The sequence below is a fragment of the Dreissena polymorpha genome, chromosome 4 (genome assembly GCF_020536995.1).
Source record: "Dreissena polymorpha isolate Duluth1 chromosome 4, UMN_Dpol_1.0, whole genome shotgun sequence".
Classification (NCBI taxonomy): Eukaryota; Metazoa; Mollusca; class Bivalvia; order Myida; family Dreissenidae; genus Dreissena; species Dreissena polymorpha.
In genome coordinates this window covers 86692571-86709155 of record NC_068358.1, presented here as the reverse complement: position 1 = coordinate 86709155, position 16585 = coordinate 86692571, and the positions used below count along the sequence as shown (strand labels likewise).

At 35.2% G+C, this 16585-nt stretch overlaps 1 protein-coding gene across 2 annotated transcripts in view; it reads right to left on the bottom strand.

Moving 5' to 3' along the window:
* LOC127876680 (death-associated protein kinase 1-like) overlaps positions 1 to 16585 on the bottom strand; it is a 137377-nt gene that overhangs the window by 91618 nt on the left and 29174 nt on the right. The window contains exons 2-3 of one of the 2 annotated variants that reach the window (XM_052422063.1): positions 873 to 1071; positions 538 to 557 (exon numbers count right to left, since the gene is read on the bottom strand). In XM_052422063.1, the coding sequence (XP_052278023.1) occupies positions 538 to 557; positions 873 to 1071 (219 nt within the window). Of the gene's footprint in view, positions 1 to 537; positions 558 to 852; positions 1072 to 16585 lie in introns of both variants that reach the window. The other variant, XM_052422062.1, reaches the window with a different exon arrangement.

The window sequence follows — 16585 nt, the reverse complement described above, 5'->3', positions numbered from 1 at the left end:
TATAGTATCAGTATGACCTCTTGGTTCGTCTCAAACACTTACAGCTCTAGTATCAGTATGACCTCTTGGTTAGTCTCATACACTTACAGCTCTAGTATCAGTATGACCTCTCGGTTAGTCTCATACACTTACAGCTATAGTATCAGTATGACCTCTTGGTTAGTCTCATACACTTACAGCTCTAGTATCAGTATGACCTCTTGGTTAGTCTCATACACTTACAGCTCTAGCATCAGTATGACCTCTCGGTTAGTCTCATACACTTACAGCTCTAGTATCAGTATGACCTCTCTGTTAGTCGCATACACTTACAGCTCTAGTATCAGTATGACCTCTTGGTTAGTCTCATACACTTACATCTATAGTATCAGTATGACCTCTCGGTTAGTCTCATACACTTACAGCTCTAGTATCAGTATGACCTCTCGGTTAGTCGCATACACTTACAGCTCTAGTATCAGTATGACCTCTCGGTTAGTCTCATACACTTATAGCTCTAGTATCAGTATGACCTCCCGGTTAGTCTCATACACTTACAGCTCTAGTATCAGTATGACCTCCTGGTTAGTCTCATACACTTACAGCTCTAGTATCAGTATGACCTCCCGGTTAGTCTCATACACTTACAGCTCTAGTATCAGTATGACCTCTCTGTTAGTCGCATACACTTACAGCTCTAGTATCAGTATGACCTCTTGGTTAGTCTCATACACTTACAGCTCTAGTATCAGTATGACCTCCCGGTTAGTCTCATACACTTACAGCTCTAGTATCAGTATGACCTCCCGGTTAGTCTCATACACTTACAGCTCTAGTATTAGTATGACCTCTCGGTTAGTCTCATACACTTACAGCTCTAGAATCAGTATGACCTCCCGGTTAGTCTCATACACTTCATACAGGTTGATGATGTTTCTGTGGCTCGTCTCACTAAGGACCTCCACTTCCTTCTCGATGTCGTCCATCTTGGCTCCACGTCGACCCCCGCCACGGCGCTTGCGAATGAACTTGGCGGCAAACTCATAGCCGTTAGCACGCTCCCGACATCGCCTTACGGTGGCAAACTGTCCCCTGGAGAAGAAACAAGTAGGTATAGGGTAAAATACTGAATAAACAAGAAATCTGTGGTTAATGCTTTAGTTTCGGTCATTTTGTGAATGTGTTTTTTCATGATGATGCATAAAGTCTAAGGTAACTGTGATTTTGAATGATGTGTTTATTCCATATTCAATTGGATGACAATAAAATTAATTTTTATATTCCTAATTCTTTTCAAAATTTTGCTTAAAAGAACTTCATTGATCCATCATGTAAAGTCGGGTTCCGTATTACAGATTTCTTAAATCATCAAAGCTGATATCTGCAAGACAGACATTCCATTTTGAATCGTGCTCAGAGAAAACAGCTTCTGCATGTAGGTAAAGTAATCATCACGTTTAAGCCTGTGCAGTCTGCAGGGCTTATCAGGGACAATACTTTCCACATAAACTGGACTACCATTAAGCAGAGACTTCCTTTAAAAATAAAATAATAGCAAAAAATATTAAGTCAGATTAGCCTGTGCAGTCAAAATTTTTAAACACAAACATTAAGCCCTATTTTGCCAGAGCTCAGCTTAGTTTTATGGAGGTTTTTTTTCGGCGTAAGCTGTATTAAGCCAGCTTTTCACCTTTCCTGACCTTTGTAAGTGTCCAATAAAATTCAAATAAAATTTCCCGCGGCTAGGTACGAATGAATACACTTCATTTATTCCATTGGCTGATTTGAGTATTCCACCAGAACATTGGAAACATATCCGCGTCTTTGTAACACTGTTTAACTGCATGAAACAATTTTATTCCTAATGAAAAGGCTTAATAGATAGAACAGTTTTACACTCAATTCTCGACATCAATACAGTTTGTGCGTACACCTTTTATTTTCAGAGAATTACCAGCGCAACGCGTTTATATTTAAAGGCTATGTTCTCATATTTAGTACTTACTTCCATATTCTTGTCAACATGTTAACATGTAAAAGTATAAAGAGCAGTGGAAGCGAGGCCTCACTTTAATACATTGCATTTCAACCCGGGTCAATTCGCGGCCAGTGTATGGATGTCAGAGTTTATATACAGGTCATCACCGGAGTTCGCGGCCAGTAAAATAATAGTTATATAATAAATACGCTATCCGTGAACTAGGTGACCTGGAATTTTCTTTAGACCAGAAATATGTAGATTCTTAATGGGTTTTCAACAATACAATGATAAATATTATTTTTGATTAATTTAACAATAATTATTCCACCATATTGACCAATGTATTAAGCATGAGCGCGATGATTATCGATACTGTTAATAATCGAATCAAATAGCAATGCCCGACAAACCACTAAAACAGGTTTGTTCGAAGAACGCGCCTATAAATACGGATACTTCTCGTGTGGCCGGTTGACTCGTATGTTTTAATTTCACTTCCATTCTTCTTTTGGTTTTCTGTTTTGTATCTATAGGTTTATGACCAGCAATACGTAATAATGTCAAATAAGCCGCGAAAACTCCGCGTAACATCCCGTACTGCGTGTGATGCAGCTAAGAACTGCACAGAAAAAAAGACATTCGCTATCCTTGATCTCATTCATTGAACTATCAACGCCGTATATCTTTTTTAAAGATATTTCTTGTTTCTGTTAAGAAAGATGAATGAGAATGACCTAGAGATGTAACCAGTGCTTGGTTTCAGCAGTGAAACCCATCAATGCTGTATCCTGTATTTACCAATTAAGTAAACCTTCTCAAATTCCAGTTCATTCTGAATTGCTTTTGTCGGTAAGGCCATAGCAAGAAAATCTAATGCTCATATCTTGCATGTAAAACTTAGACAAGGAAACTAAGGATTTTGCCACACATAGCAAAATCAATATAATGAAATGTTTAAGAATATTTAACAAGTTAAACATATATCTTTGATAAACTCTTATAAGGTACTCTCATATATTTCCCTGCTGAATAATGATGAATAACATTATCAGAAATTATAGGAGAAATCAACAACCAAAATAACTGCATGCTCGGAGAAAACCTTTCACAAGCCTTTAAATAAATACATTTTATTCCCAATGTAAAAATCTTCAAAGAATCTGAAAAAAAGAAACATTCAATGACATTTATGACCAAATTACAGTCTTACAATCTGCCACAATGAATTAAAACCCTATGTAATGAAACACCTTAACTTATTTCTGTAAGCCCTAAAGACCGATTGGCTATTGGAACAGGACTGGTGTAAGGTATCTGTTACAGTAAAACCATGTAAAAATCAGGGCACTTAAACAACAATACAATCTGTTGACACAGATTGTTTTATGACTGGATTTTAAACCTGTCAATCCATACCACAGAGTTCTGTGCAATAAAAAATACATTTTTTTGACAATAGAAAATGTGGAAACTATATTAGGTAAAGAATTATTGACCAGAATTGTCTATGTAAATACTACTTATTATTTTTAAGAACTTTTAACACTCTCATTATCTTAATCATCATTGACATTTTTCTCCTTATCATCTAAATCCTCCTCCTCATCATAACAAACAAACAACATCATAAAAATCACTAACATCATCATCATTGCTGTAATCATTGTTGTCATCATCATTATCATCACCATCATCATCATCATCACCATCATCATCATCATCATCATCATCATCATCATCATGTATATTTAAATGAAATATAAAACCACAATGTAAGACAATACAGCTAAGGAATTAATAGAAACTCTCTATTCCTGATTTGCTGAGTTCTACCTGTAGTGTAAATATATTGAGGGAAGGGTAATTACTGCAGCAATTATCTGATAAAGTGGTATTAATCTCACTGAACAAGTACTCAGATGATAAGCATGAACAATGATTACTTGATGAGGGTGGTAGATCATCCAGTTATTTCAGGGAAGGTGGGGGAAGGTATGATTCAGTAATTAGCCATTGTTAGCTGTCAGAAATGACCCAATAAATTGGATCCCAGAAACTCATAATGATGGATAGTAAATTTACTTTAGGAATGAAACATTCCATCAGAACTGACATTTGCTGGTTAAGGTCATCAAAACGATTTTATAATCACCCTTAGTATACAGATGCAAACATAATAAAGATAGTCATGCAGAGCTCCAGATAAGGGTCGTATTTTCGTAATAACGAATTATTTTCAAGTCCGTTACGTATTTATTTTAAAATCTTGTCGTACCATTAAGAATTACAAAATCAAGTTACGAATATTATTTTTACATCGGTTCGTATCGATTTTTATTGAGTTCTTTTCGTGTATTAAAGATCTTTGCGGTGCTTATATAGAATGGTTATCGGGTTTGTTTAACAAAGCGCATTTTTTCCTATAAAAGCGGCGTATACAGTATATATCTGTCAAAAAAACAATGGCGGCGCCCAGAGAGCGTCCTAAAAAACTGCAAAGCGTCCAAAAACACGCGTTTAACATATTGTACGCAAAGTGAGCCGAAGTTAAATGTTTAGAAAGACATTATAGAAAAGATCTTATACGATGTTGTATGTTCAGTTGCCGACACAGTCGGAAAAGCTAAACAAAAACGCGACACGACGGGTCCAAACTTAAACACACAAAAAAACATTGAACGAGTGGAAGGGACAAGTCCCCTGGCTAATCGTTGATAAGATTGAAGGGGAGAGCCGTTTTAAATATGAAATATTTAAAAATTCATCTAAGGCATGCAATCTAAACACAGTTTGGGCATATGAAGGTATTGGAAACATAAAATTGTACAATACTGAAAAGACACTGTTGAACTCGTATAAATAAAGTTGCTAGTATGCTTATTTTGATTTTTTTTGCATGAAAATAACCATTATTATTTATTTTTAGGTCATTTAGAAAAAATAAGAATTATTTTCCAAAACGTTAAGAATACAATTTCAGAGTTAAGAATTCTTTTTGAAAATCTGGTAGTAATTTAAGAATTTCACAAAACCTTATCTGGAGCCCTAGTCATGTTAATGGTTACATCTTGAGGATTATGCATGGGTTAGATCTCCCATAATAAATTATATGGCCAGTCCAACATGAAGCTTATCCACGAGCAAAAGTTTATGATTGCACTGTAAGTGAGAACTGTTGCACATCTGTTTCTGGCAACTCAGAAAAATACCAAAGAGCGCTGTCAGCATAGAAAGTCTTTTGAAAAGATACAGGGAAGTTACTAGTCAAGTAAATCTTAAAGGAACAGTTGACTGAATACAAATCTAAAAGGCTATCAAAAAGATTTTATTCTTAGAATAAATACAAATAAATGAAACAAGAATTGATGTAATATTGCAAGCAATCCTATATCAATCAGAAAAAGAGGAATATGAATCAAGGGAGCTTGGTATTTTTGCGATCAAGTAAATGACTGGATGTAAATTTTATTTCTGGTTGTCTAGACGCTTATCTATGCTCTTTTTTTAATTAACTCTATCATTATATCATTACTATTTATGAGACTGTATGACTTTTTCATTCAGAAGCTAAGGTCAAAGTTATATCTTTGTTTTTCTTGTTTTGTTTGTTACAATTCATTATACTGTTACGATTGCTTCATTTTCATTCAAGCAGAATGTTGTTGTTGTGTTGTTGCTGTTGTTGTTATATTTACCGACAAAATATTACATGCACGCTGCATTTTGGAACACATGTTCTTAAGTTTTTAATTCTTATATTCAAATTATTCAAATAATATGCAACATAATTTTCTGATTAATATTAAAATACTGTTATTTGAGCCCCCTCTCTTGCCGCCCAAATCGCAAGGTCAATGTTTGCCGTCACAAAGTCAAATGATATTACAGCCCTAAACGAGAGATGTGTTTGCCAATAACACAATGCCCCCTAATGCGCTGCTTTGATTTATTATATTTTTTATCATTTGGCAGGTACAGATAATTATGTCCCTTTAAAGCTTATTACTTCTCTTGGTTTTGTTTTTTGACCTTGAAGGATGACCTTGACCTTTCACCACTCAACATGTGCAGCTCCATGAGATACACATGCATGCCAAAAATCAAGTTGCTATCTGAAGAGACATGGAAGTTATGAGCATTTTTCGAAACCTAAATGCAAAGTGTGACAGAAAGACGGACAGATGGACAGTTCGATCACTATATGCCCATCTGCGGGGGCATAAAAAACTTGACAGTTATCTGCAAGAAACAAGACAATTATTTATCTGTTAAAACTATTTAAAGTAACATACCCCGTTAATAAATACATTGAAAAGGTATGTAATCTCAAAATCAATACGACAAGATTCACTTTGTTAAAAACACAAAACTGAGTATGCAAAAAGTTAGCAAAAGAATGTTGGAAACATATTTATTGCAATGATGGCATATGTGAAACAAGGGCTGTTTGTAAAACATGCATGCCCCCATATGGGCTGTCAGTTGTAGTGGCAGCCATTGTGTGAACACGTTTTTTGTCACCTTGACCTTTGACCTAGTGACCTGAAAATCAATAGGGGTCATCTGCCAGTCATGATCAATGTAAGTGTGAAGTTTCATGAACCTAGGCCTAATTATTCTTGAGTTATCATCAGGAAACCATTTAACGGTTTCGAGTCACTGTAACATTGACCTTTGACCTAGTGACCTTAAAATCAATAGGGGTCATCTGCCAGTCATGATCAATGTATCTATGAAGTTTCATGATCCTAGGCGTAAGCATTCATGAGTTATCATCTGGAAACCATTTTACTGTTTCGAGTCACTGTGACCTTGACCTTTGACCTAGTGACCTGAAAATCGATAGGGGTCATCTGCCAGTCATGATCAATGAGCCTATGAAGTTTCATAATCCTAGGCGTAAGCATTCTTGAGTTATCCGGAAACCATTTAACTATTTCAAGTCACTGTGACCTTGACCTTTGACCTAGTGACCTGAAAATCAATAGGGGTCATCTGCCAGTCATGATCAATGTACCCATGAAGTTTCATGATCCTAGGCCAAAGCATTCTTGAGTTATCATCCAGAAACCATTTTACTATTTCGAGTCACTGTGACCTTGACCTTTGACCTAGTGACCTGAAAATCAATAGGGGTCATCTGCCAGTCATGATCAATGTACCTAGGAAGTTTCATGATCCTAGGCCTAAGTGTTCTTGAGTTATCATCCGGAAACCATCTGGTGGACGGACCGACCGACCGACGGACCGACATGTGCAAATCAATATACCCCCTCTTTTTCGAAGGGGAGCATAAAAAGTTGTGGAACTATGATAATTAAATCAAAATCCACTTTTTTCAAGGAATTGTTTACAGATTTTGGCTTTTTTTTTCAAATGTAATTAGATATGATTGCTTACAAATCTTAAATGTTTTAAATAGCTTTGTAGCAAGAAATAAGTAATTATTGCTATATACCGATTGTTTTTGTCAATAAAATTGCCTTCATTTTCTAAATTATTGTTTTAATTACATTGTATAATTCTAACTGCAATATGATTACTTTTCACTGGTTTATTCAATATGGTTCTCATAATTTACTACAATATCAATGGTTTTCATCAATTTACTGTTATCATGGAAAGAATCCAACACTGTGCTACACCTTAGATGATGAAAGGAAAAAATAGTGTCAACAGACAATTAAATACAGCTCTTAAATGTGAAAGAACAGCGACCTGTCTAATTGATTCAAATTGTATGATGTTGTAAGCAAATCTTCACAAACATTTGTGATGTCCTTTCCTGAATATTGATGAAAGGTTTCATGACGGTGCACATTTCGTGTTATGTGTCCTCTATCAGGACAGAGCAATAAAGTCTAGCAAATTAAAATAAAAACAACAATTAAAGAATTTGGACAATTTAAAAACTAAAACTTCACAACATCTTTGAATGTTTGGGCCAATGAAATAAAAACTGTATTTGATGAAATGCTGTTAAATTGTTTTTCCACTTAGTACATATCCAGGTTTTGACCTATAACCCTTTCCCCTATAAGAAGCATAGTGCAAATGGCTTTTGCAACCAGCATACAACCAGAACAGCCTGCGAGTAACTCACTAACTTGCAGTCTGTTCAGGTATTATGCTGTTTGCTCCTCATCAGTAACTAAGGGTTGGAAATGAAGCCTTTAAAACTTGAATCTAGTAAGAAAGGTATTTAATTAAATGTAAGTTTCTAAGGGACTACAAATGCATCAAAATACCTATCTAAGTGGTAAAGGGGTTAAATAGTTTTTTCCACTTAGTACATACCCAGGTTTTAACCTACATAAAGGACAAGAATAATCATGAAGTTGCAAATTTTGAAAATCATTGACGCATTAAAAAGACTGGAAATAAACCAACACAATTTATAGCACGTTTAGAACCAAATTATTCTACTTCAAGCAGATTGACATGCAGTTTTTTGTTAACTCAACCGATCAATCATCAAACTCTGATAAGTGATAACATTTGTTTAAACAATAGTGATATATTTTACAGAATAGACAAGCCAACAATAAAATTGGTATCAAAGATCAAGATTACACTTACATGCATCAAGTAAATATTCAAACTCATGTACACATTTATATTTCAATTGATGGGTTTGCTTCAGACTGGTAGCAGTTGTAGTAGTACTTCAATAAAAGTATTAGAAGTCAAGAAAAAGTAGAAGTGGTAGTAAATGTTGCAGCAGCAGCAGCAACAACAGTAGTAGAACTAGAAGTTGATTTGTTTTTGTTATTCATGAATTTTGTTGCAAAATAACTGTTACATAACAGCATCATACACAATAATTCTACTATTACAATGGATCTGGAATGAATACTAGAAAATGTGATTGTCACACCATTTTTTCCTGTAGGGGATTTCTACACAGTAACAATGCATGAAATAGGTCATTACTGCAGACATCTGCTGTGGGCACTTTCCTTGAATTTCTGGTAACAAATCAACTGCAGACGGAATAACTGAACATTCCTAAAACCATGTATAAATTTGTACCTGACTTCTTAGAGTCTTATGATCTAAAAAAAGATGTTCAAAGAGATCAATTTGGCAAATAAGTCATACAATTATGTGCCTCAGTGATTTGGTAAACTGATATAGACGACTTGCGCAATACGGCCCAATTTGCCAAGCTAAATATGTTTACCTTTTTTATTTTAAACAAATGAGAACAAAGTGTTCAAGTAAATACGTGCAAATAATTTATTTTTCTGTTATTATTATGCATTCATTTAAATGTTTATGTTTAACTAAAGCAAGGTAAAGATTGCCACAAGTCTTTTTATGCGGACAAATCTGGATTGTGAGTCAAACATGCGTCATCTTCTTAGAAATCATAGAAAGTGGTTCTTTGTATTGAATATTTTCCTGGTATAAAATATATGTGAAAGATTCACAACTGTTTTCTGATATAAAGGACATTAAAGGACTTGACCCATAAGATTGACATTCTCAAACATGAAATGTTACACACTTAATTGTTAATTCAAAATTTAAAACAAGACAACTACGTGGATCCTTGAATGCTCACCCAAATAAATGGCAGCCCAGTGGCAAATAGTAATAGTTGAAAGGTTTGGAGGTACTCTTGAGGACAGACACACGCACAAATAAGCACACATTAGGAGGTACAACGGTTATCAGACTATCCCACTTGCTCCACATAGAATGTTGTGCTCAGGTGAGCTACAAACGCTCTGTGACACATTCATTCTTTATAATTATAGCCAAAGGTGACCATAATTTTTGTATTTATATATATTCATTCTTTAGAGAAGACAAATATGATAAAAAAAAGCAGTTGCATATTCTTTATGTTCAAAGTTAATTAGTCAAGACAATTTAAATCATCACCACACTCAAATAATTATGCTGCCAAATCATCAGAAAATGATTGATCCATAACCCTAAGTCTGTTGACAAGTAAACCAAATACAGTACACTCCACGCGTTTTCCCCAATTTCCCTCCATACTCCGCGGGTTTCGACCTGGAGGGAGATTAAGAAAATCCCGCTATACGCGGCGTTTCCATGATTTTGGACGCGGCGGTTAACGATCGGCAAAACTGATAAACCGACGCGGCGGCCCTCCACGTTGGCAACGCAGGGGAAACTCCGCGTTTTACGAGATAACGATCAATTTAATTTTGTTGATTCCTGATTTTCAAATAAAATAACATTTATTACAAGTACATACATGTACATGTAGTATAATATTTACAATAAAAAAAAACAACCAAGATAGATCGATCCCGACGTGGTTGTAGAAGTAGTTGTTGTTGTATAGAAAACTCGTTGATTTACGACACACAAAACGTCGTCTTTTAACTAATACTTACCAATTAATATAAACACAGTTTGCAACATTGTTTTTATTTTGATAATTTAATCCAAAGTTTTCATGTTAGCAGGTGATTTTCTATACTGAACATGTATACAAATGACCAAGGACCTTACAAATCTCGCAAATCTGTGTGAATTGACAGTTTGACGTAATTAAAGAAAAGCCGCTTCCTGTCTAAAGGCATTACTTACTCAAGTAAACACGTTCAACGAATGCATAAGGAATGGTTTTAATTGGCGGAACAAAGTCAATTCTCTGCTCGCTAATGCATTGATTTTCTCTTTGTTTGTAGGTTATTCCATTGATTGCTAAAAGGTGGTAACTATTGAGTTGATAATTGCATTTAATATTCACAGTTGTATTCTTGTTGCGTCGACATTCTAAACAATGTTTACCAGTAATTATGGACCAAATCGGCAGAGTGACATTCACACATGTTAATCCCTTTTGTCAAAACACCGCAGACAGCAGTCTACACAATAGGTCAGTAGACAAGCTTTGCGTGTTTTCATAACGTCAAACACTTTAAATCCAGTTCCGCCCAGATCATCAGGCAGATGTCTTCTTTAATCCGTTTACAGTACAATTACAGTGTTAAAATAATTACTCTACTAAAATACCGTAACGTTAAAGATTCGGCGTGTTCGATTTGAAATTATTTTAGAGGACATATCAACTTATTCGCGATATAATTTCGTTAATAAATACCAAAGAAACTTTTAACCGAAATCAACAAAATTCAATGTTCTCTGCGCTACAAAGTTTGTATCACAAAATCAATACACGCACGCTTTGCAGGAGTATACATTGTACCTTGACCTTGTACATTGCAGCATAATTTTCGCGCGCTTTTGTCGGGAAATTTAATGATAACTGTATATTGGAAGCATTTGTAAACGTCGTGTTAACAATTAAAAAATCGTAGTGTGTTTCGGATTACTAATTATTATTCTCATTTGGAAATTTTACGGAACATTTATTCTTGTGTCATATGTGTTATGATTTAAATATTAATTTGTCAAATGTATTTTATAAGACTATTTCATATTGTAGACGTACCTGTGAATTAAAAAACATAATTTTTATACGTATTAATTTTCTATACAATTATCTTTTTATACATGTACTACAGTATTTAAACAATTTATTATAACAATGTTTTTATTTTTTGGCATGCCCAGTAGCACACTGCTAACGCGGCGTTGCGCGGCGATCACTGATAAGAACGGAAAGTGTCTGCATTTACCGACTAGCCTTAAGTAATACACGCCGCGGGAATTAGCGAACGCGGCGTAACGCCGAGCGTTTTATCGAGTTCACCTCGCTCTTCCAACGCCGCGTGAACACTCGCTAGCAGAAAAAAAAACGCGGAGGGAGCGCGTTTTTTGGGGAAAACGCGTGGAGTGTACTGTACAGTAAACCAAATCTGAGGGGGTAATCATGTGATAGTCAATATGGCGACATCCATGCTGAGGCAGGTATTTTTCGCCGTTCTATACCCTTTATTACTTGTAATCATTTTTAAAATACCAATCACTTTCCAGCCATATCAGCAAGAAAGTTACAAGATTTTATTTCATTTAAATATTCGCTATATATCTCGACTTTACTCGCTGCAAAATTTCTTAGCGGGATAACATAATTACACTCCACTAAGAAAATTTTCGGGGAGTAGTCAAGATTTAAAGCAAAATTTAATAAGAAATAAACGCTAATCACACAGGACTTCCGCTGTCGCTCGCCAATGTTGCCAATGGCTAAAATTTAGCAATTTCGGCGAATAAAAAAATCATTTGGCCAAAATGTTCGGGAACGATTTTTATTCCTGTCAAGTGCCGTCCCAGATTTTAAACTCTTTAAACCGTAGACTGTGATGCAATACATAGTGTTTTATACAGGAAGGAAAAGGGGCGTGGTGCAAAATTAAAAAAAAGGGCACTTTAGCGCGCGACATCCATAAAAAGGGCACAAATATATCTGTATAGTGACTTAATAACAAGCTTTGTTACACACAAACATTGTATGTATAGTTTTGAGATTTATTGTTGAATAATTAAACCAACAAAATCCAGAATGTATATTTTATTATGTATTTATATTTTCATGTAGTAACAAAAAACAAGATTAAACACCATAGGATATATATCTTATACAAACTATAGCTTTTCAAAGAAGTCTTAGAATACTGTTAAATGAGTAACCCTCTTAAACAATTATTTATATTTAAAACGTTAAATGACATGGTGAAATATGCATGTACTAAAATTAAAGTGTTGCTGCATAAAATTGTAAAGGGGTATTGTTTTCACTTTGAACTTTCATGACCACGTGTTGTATTGTGTACATTTTATTTCGCAAAAAGTGTAACTAGGAACGGCGCCATACTGTCTTTTGTTCATTGTCAATTAATTCAATACACGTTAATTGGTCTCCGATATAAACTGTTTTTGCTTACAAAGCAATTTGCATCAATTTTTAATTAACGTTTCATCGAAAGTGGAATGCCAAAATCAGAAAGCGTACGTTGCGACATTTTAAACACGAATGATAAGTGGTACAAGTTCAATATTTTTTAAAAATTCATATCTGTGTTTGCCAATTAACATATTTTGACAAGTTACAAACGGGTCATAATGTTCTTAATTGAACCAATGGTGCAGGCCTACTACTGTTACAACAATTAACAACTTTTGGCCAAACAGGGTCCAAGACGGGGTATCAACTTCTTTGCCCACATTCACACGTTATTGTAATCAAAACATCGTGACAATAAACAAGCACGTGCTCCAATTAAGCACGGTCTGCCTAACCGTGAACAGCAAACGTGTTAAGATTGTCGTCTGCTACAATTCATCAACACACATCTACTGTGAGCCTGCGTCAATTTATTGGATAGGAGGCGGAGCGTTATTTTAATCGACAGCTTAAATATGTCACGGGTTGCTATTTTCGGCGTATGGCCAATTTTCAGGAAGTACAGTGGACGTCATTGGGTTTTGTAATCGGCGTATGGAAACAATTATCGGGCGTAATATACGGCCGTACGCCGCTTAGTGCAAGCCCTGTAAATTAATTTTTATTAACTTAAAACTGTTTTGCATTAAATTGAAATCAAATCAATATTTTACAGATACAACTGGTGTTGTTTTTTTTTAATTTAATTACGCGTAAAAATAAATGTTTTGATATAACTGAATTATGCATGAAATGCACAATTTCCACGTGAATAACATCAAGGTTTTCATCAAGTAACTGTGCACGATTGTATCTGGACCGATTAGTGTTACAAAGCCACTGAAATTATCGATTGATATTGACACATGGTTATTCACGCATGACGAATTCACAACCGCGCGAATCTTCGCTGATAATAGTCGGCTTAGAAGCTTGGTTAAGAGGCAATTAAGATGTTATCAATAAGGTCGCGCACGGCGGAAAACAGGGCGGCGGCCTTTGAAAAGGGCAGCCTGGCGCTGATTTGCTTTGAAAGGGGCAGCGAGGCGCTTCAAAAAAGCGGCGTGGCGCCGCGCCACGCTAAAACGGCCTGGATAAAACACTAGCAATACATCACCGTGTTATTGACTGGAAAATTGGAAACGCAGTCTGCATCAACACCAGTCAGAACGGGGCATCAACACAAAGGAAAGTGTCTGGTGTGAAAACAAAACAATGATGTAACTGTACATCTCATCGGCTTAAATAAACAATTAAATCTGTTTTAAGACTGCTGCCAATTTAAAACTATTTGAGTAAAAGAAGTTAACGAATTATAAACCCATTTTAGAATTCATGAAAACATTACCAGTTGACTTGTTTGTTATTAATTCTGTCATAATTTGTGAAAATGCTTAACATAATACTGCATCTAATTGCGAAATTTCCACGTGGATCCCTTGCGGTATCTGGTCACGATTTTATCGTGGAGTTGTACATCGTAGGAACAATTTAGTGTATTAGCTAAAATAAAGCCAATTAACTATCCCAAAATCCCAGAAACCCGAGATTTTGCTGATCGATAAATAACATGGTGTTTTTCACGCCTGACTGATTAACCACCATTCGCATCTTAAGTGCCGGTTATGTTTCCTGAAAATCGTAAAGTAAAATAGCATAAAATGAAAAGACTTGTATTGTCTTGAGTTGTTTGCATTAGTATTAATTTTAAATTAAATTTACCAATGACATAAGTTGCGCTACATTGTACGTATACCAAGGCAAGTGCTCTAATAGTATACATGCAGAAACATATCAAAGCAAATATAAGTCTCTTGTCTACTTCTAGACTTGCAACAGGCAGTCCAAAATGCTTGGCTAAAACTTTGGCGACATTTTTTAAAATTTGGCTACAAAAAAATCTTATTTGGCAAAAATGTTGGCTACAGAAATTTTTGAGCCAGGGGGAGCCCTGTCACCTTTTTACTGATATGGCTGGAAAGCGAGCGTCATTTAAAAATTTAGCAAAAGTTATAAAGGGCATAAAACCTCGAAAAATAACTCTCTCAACATGGACGTCACAATCTTGACTGTCACGTGATTAACCCCCTCTGCAAATGTAATTCTAAATATCGCAGACATACTAATTTTGTTCTTGCTCATCTGCCACTCATGTACATCAGTGCATTCAACATTTGGGCTTAAATGTCCAGCTCAAACTGTATTCTAGTTAACATACATGTATATGCATCATATACAAATGTTCCACACAATTGCAGAAAGAGAGTGCAATCTTATGTGGAATGCTTAAATATTTTTGAACCTCATTATTCCTATACACTCTACCACATTTTGGCTCAATCCCGGATACTTGTGCATTAACTCATGCAGGGCTTGTCAGGGTGCTTTTTCACTTCTCAGGTGCACAAGTTATTAATGTTCACACAGGGCACATGCTCTGGGTGTGCACTGTAGTCTGAGAGTGCTGATCATTCCCCACAGAACCTGAGTCATCAAGACATATGCCAGATGAAATGAAATCACTTCTTCTAGACCAACTGATTTCATGAGAAATCAGGAAAATATCATCCAATTTTCTAAAGATGTAATGATAAGTCATGCCTCTTAATGATTTCTTGTTCAGAATTTTCAATTCCCCATATCAACTTTACTTTTATTAAACATTTTCATTGCGAGATATAAATACATGTATTGAGATGTAGGATAATTGACATTATTAGAACATTATGTTTAATTTATTACATAGACCATACAAAACTTGCCAAAGGCATATACAATGTAAGCATAAAACGTTCAACTAGTTCATGCATATAAGCACCAATTATTTCACAAAAATAAATATATGCATAATGTATAACCTGTAAAACTATTAAAACAAAATCAGCATAATGTCAAAGGTATTTTTATGAAAAGTAAATCTCTTATACTTCATGCCAATATACATAGATACGCCAGAACTATATAGAACAGCTAGATATTATTAAAATGAGCCCACCCAGGGAAAACCCGCTTAATGCATGTGTGAAAAGTGTCATCCCAGATCAGAAGCCTGAACATTTTACATAGGCTAATCAGGGACAACACTTTTTCACCTAATTTGGACTTTCGTTTAGAACAGACTTCCTTAAATGGACAAAAACCTTTAAAGTGGAAAGTATCGTTACTAATTATTCTGAGCAGACTGCAATGGGTGCTTACATGTATCTGGGACATCCATGAATTAACCGTTGTTTCAAAGAGCTTGGCAGGAATGTTTGATTTTGACACTGCGGCTTCCTCTAAGTCATCAAAAGATTATTATACATGTTAAAACATCCATTTTTTTTTTGTGAGACATCTCTCAACTTGTGTATGCATAACTGAAACTTCAAATACTGTTTTTGTCTCTGATATGCCATGGTGTGATAACTTTTACTGGTTGCGGGAAGAGTCGTGTTAAATTCCAGGGGTTCTGATTAGAACTTGATTTCAACTCTGGATGAATTATGATAGCTAATCAGAATCACATCATATTCCGATGTTTATTTCTCATATCATATATGCTATAAATTCAGTGTCTGTTTCAAACGGATTTAAGCATGATTTACCTTTCATACACAAGTGTTTATTATTTATTTCTTTAAAAGCGCAAACGTAAACAATCAGTTGAGAATTAGAACAGAGTTATGGCCCTTGCTCAGTGACCATACATGTATGAAATGAACCTGAAGACATTATTTAGAGATTAATGCACTTCACTAGTTCAACAGCTGTCCATAAGGGCCTACCTAATGTGATGTGCCATATTTACA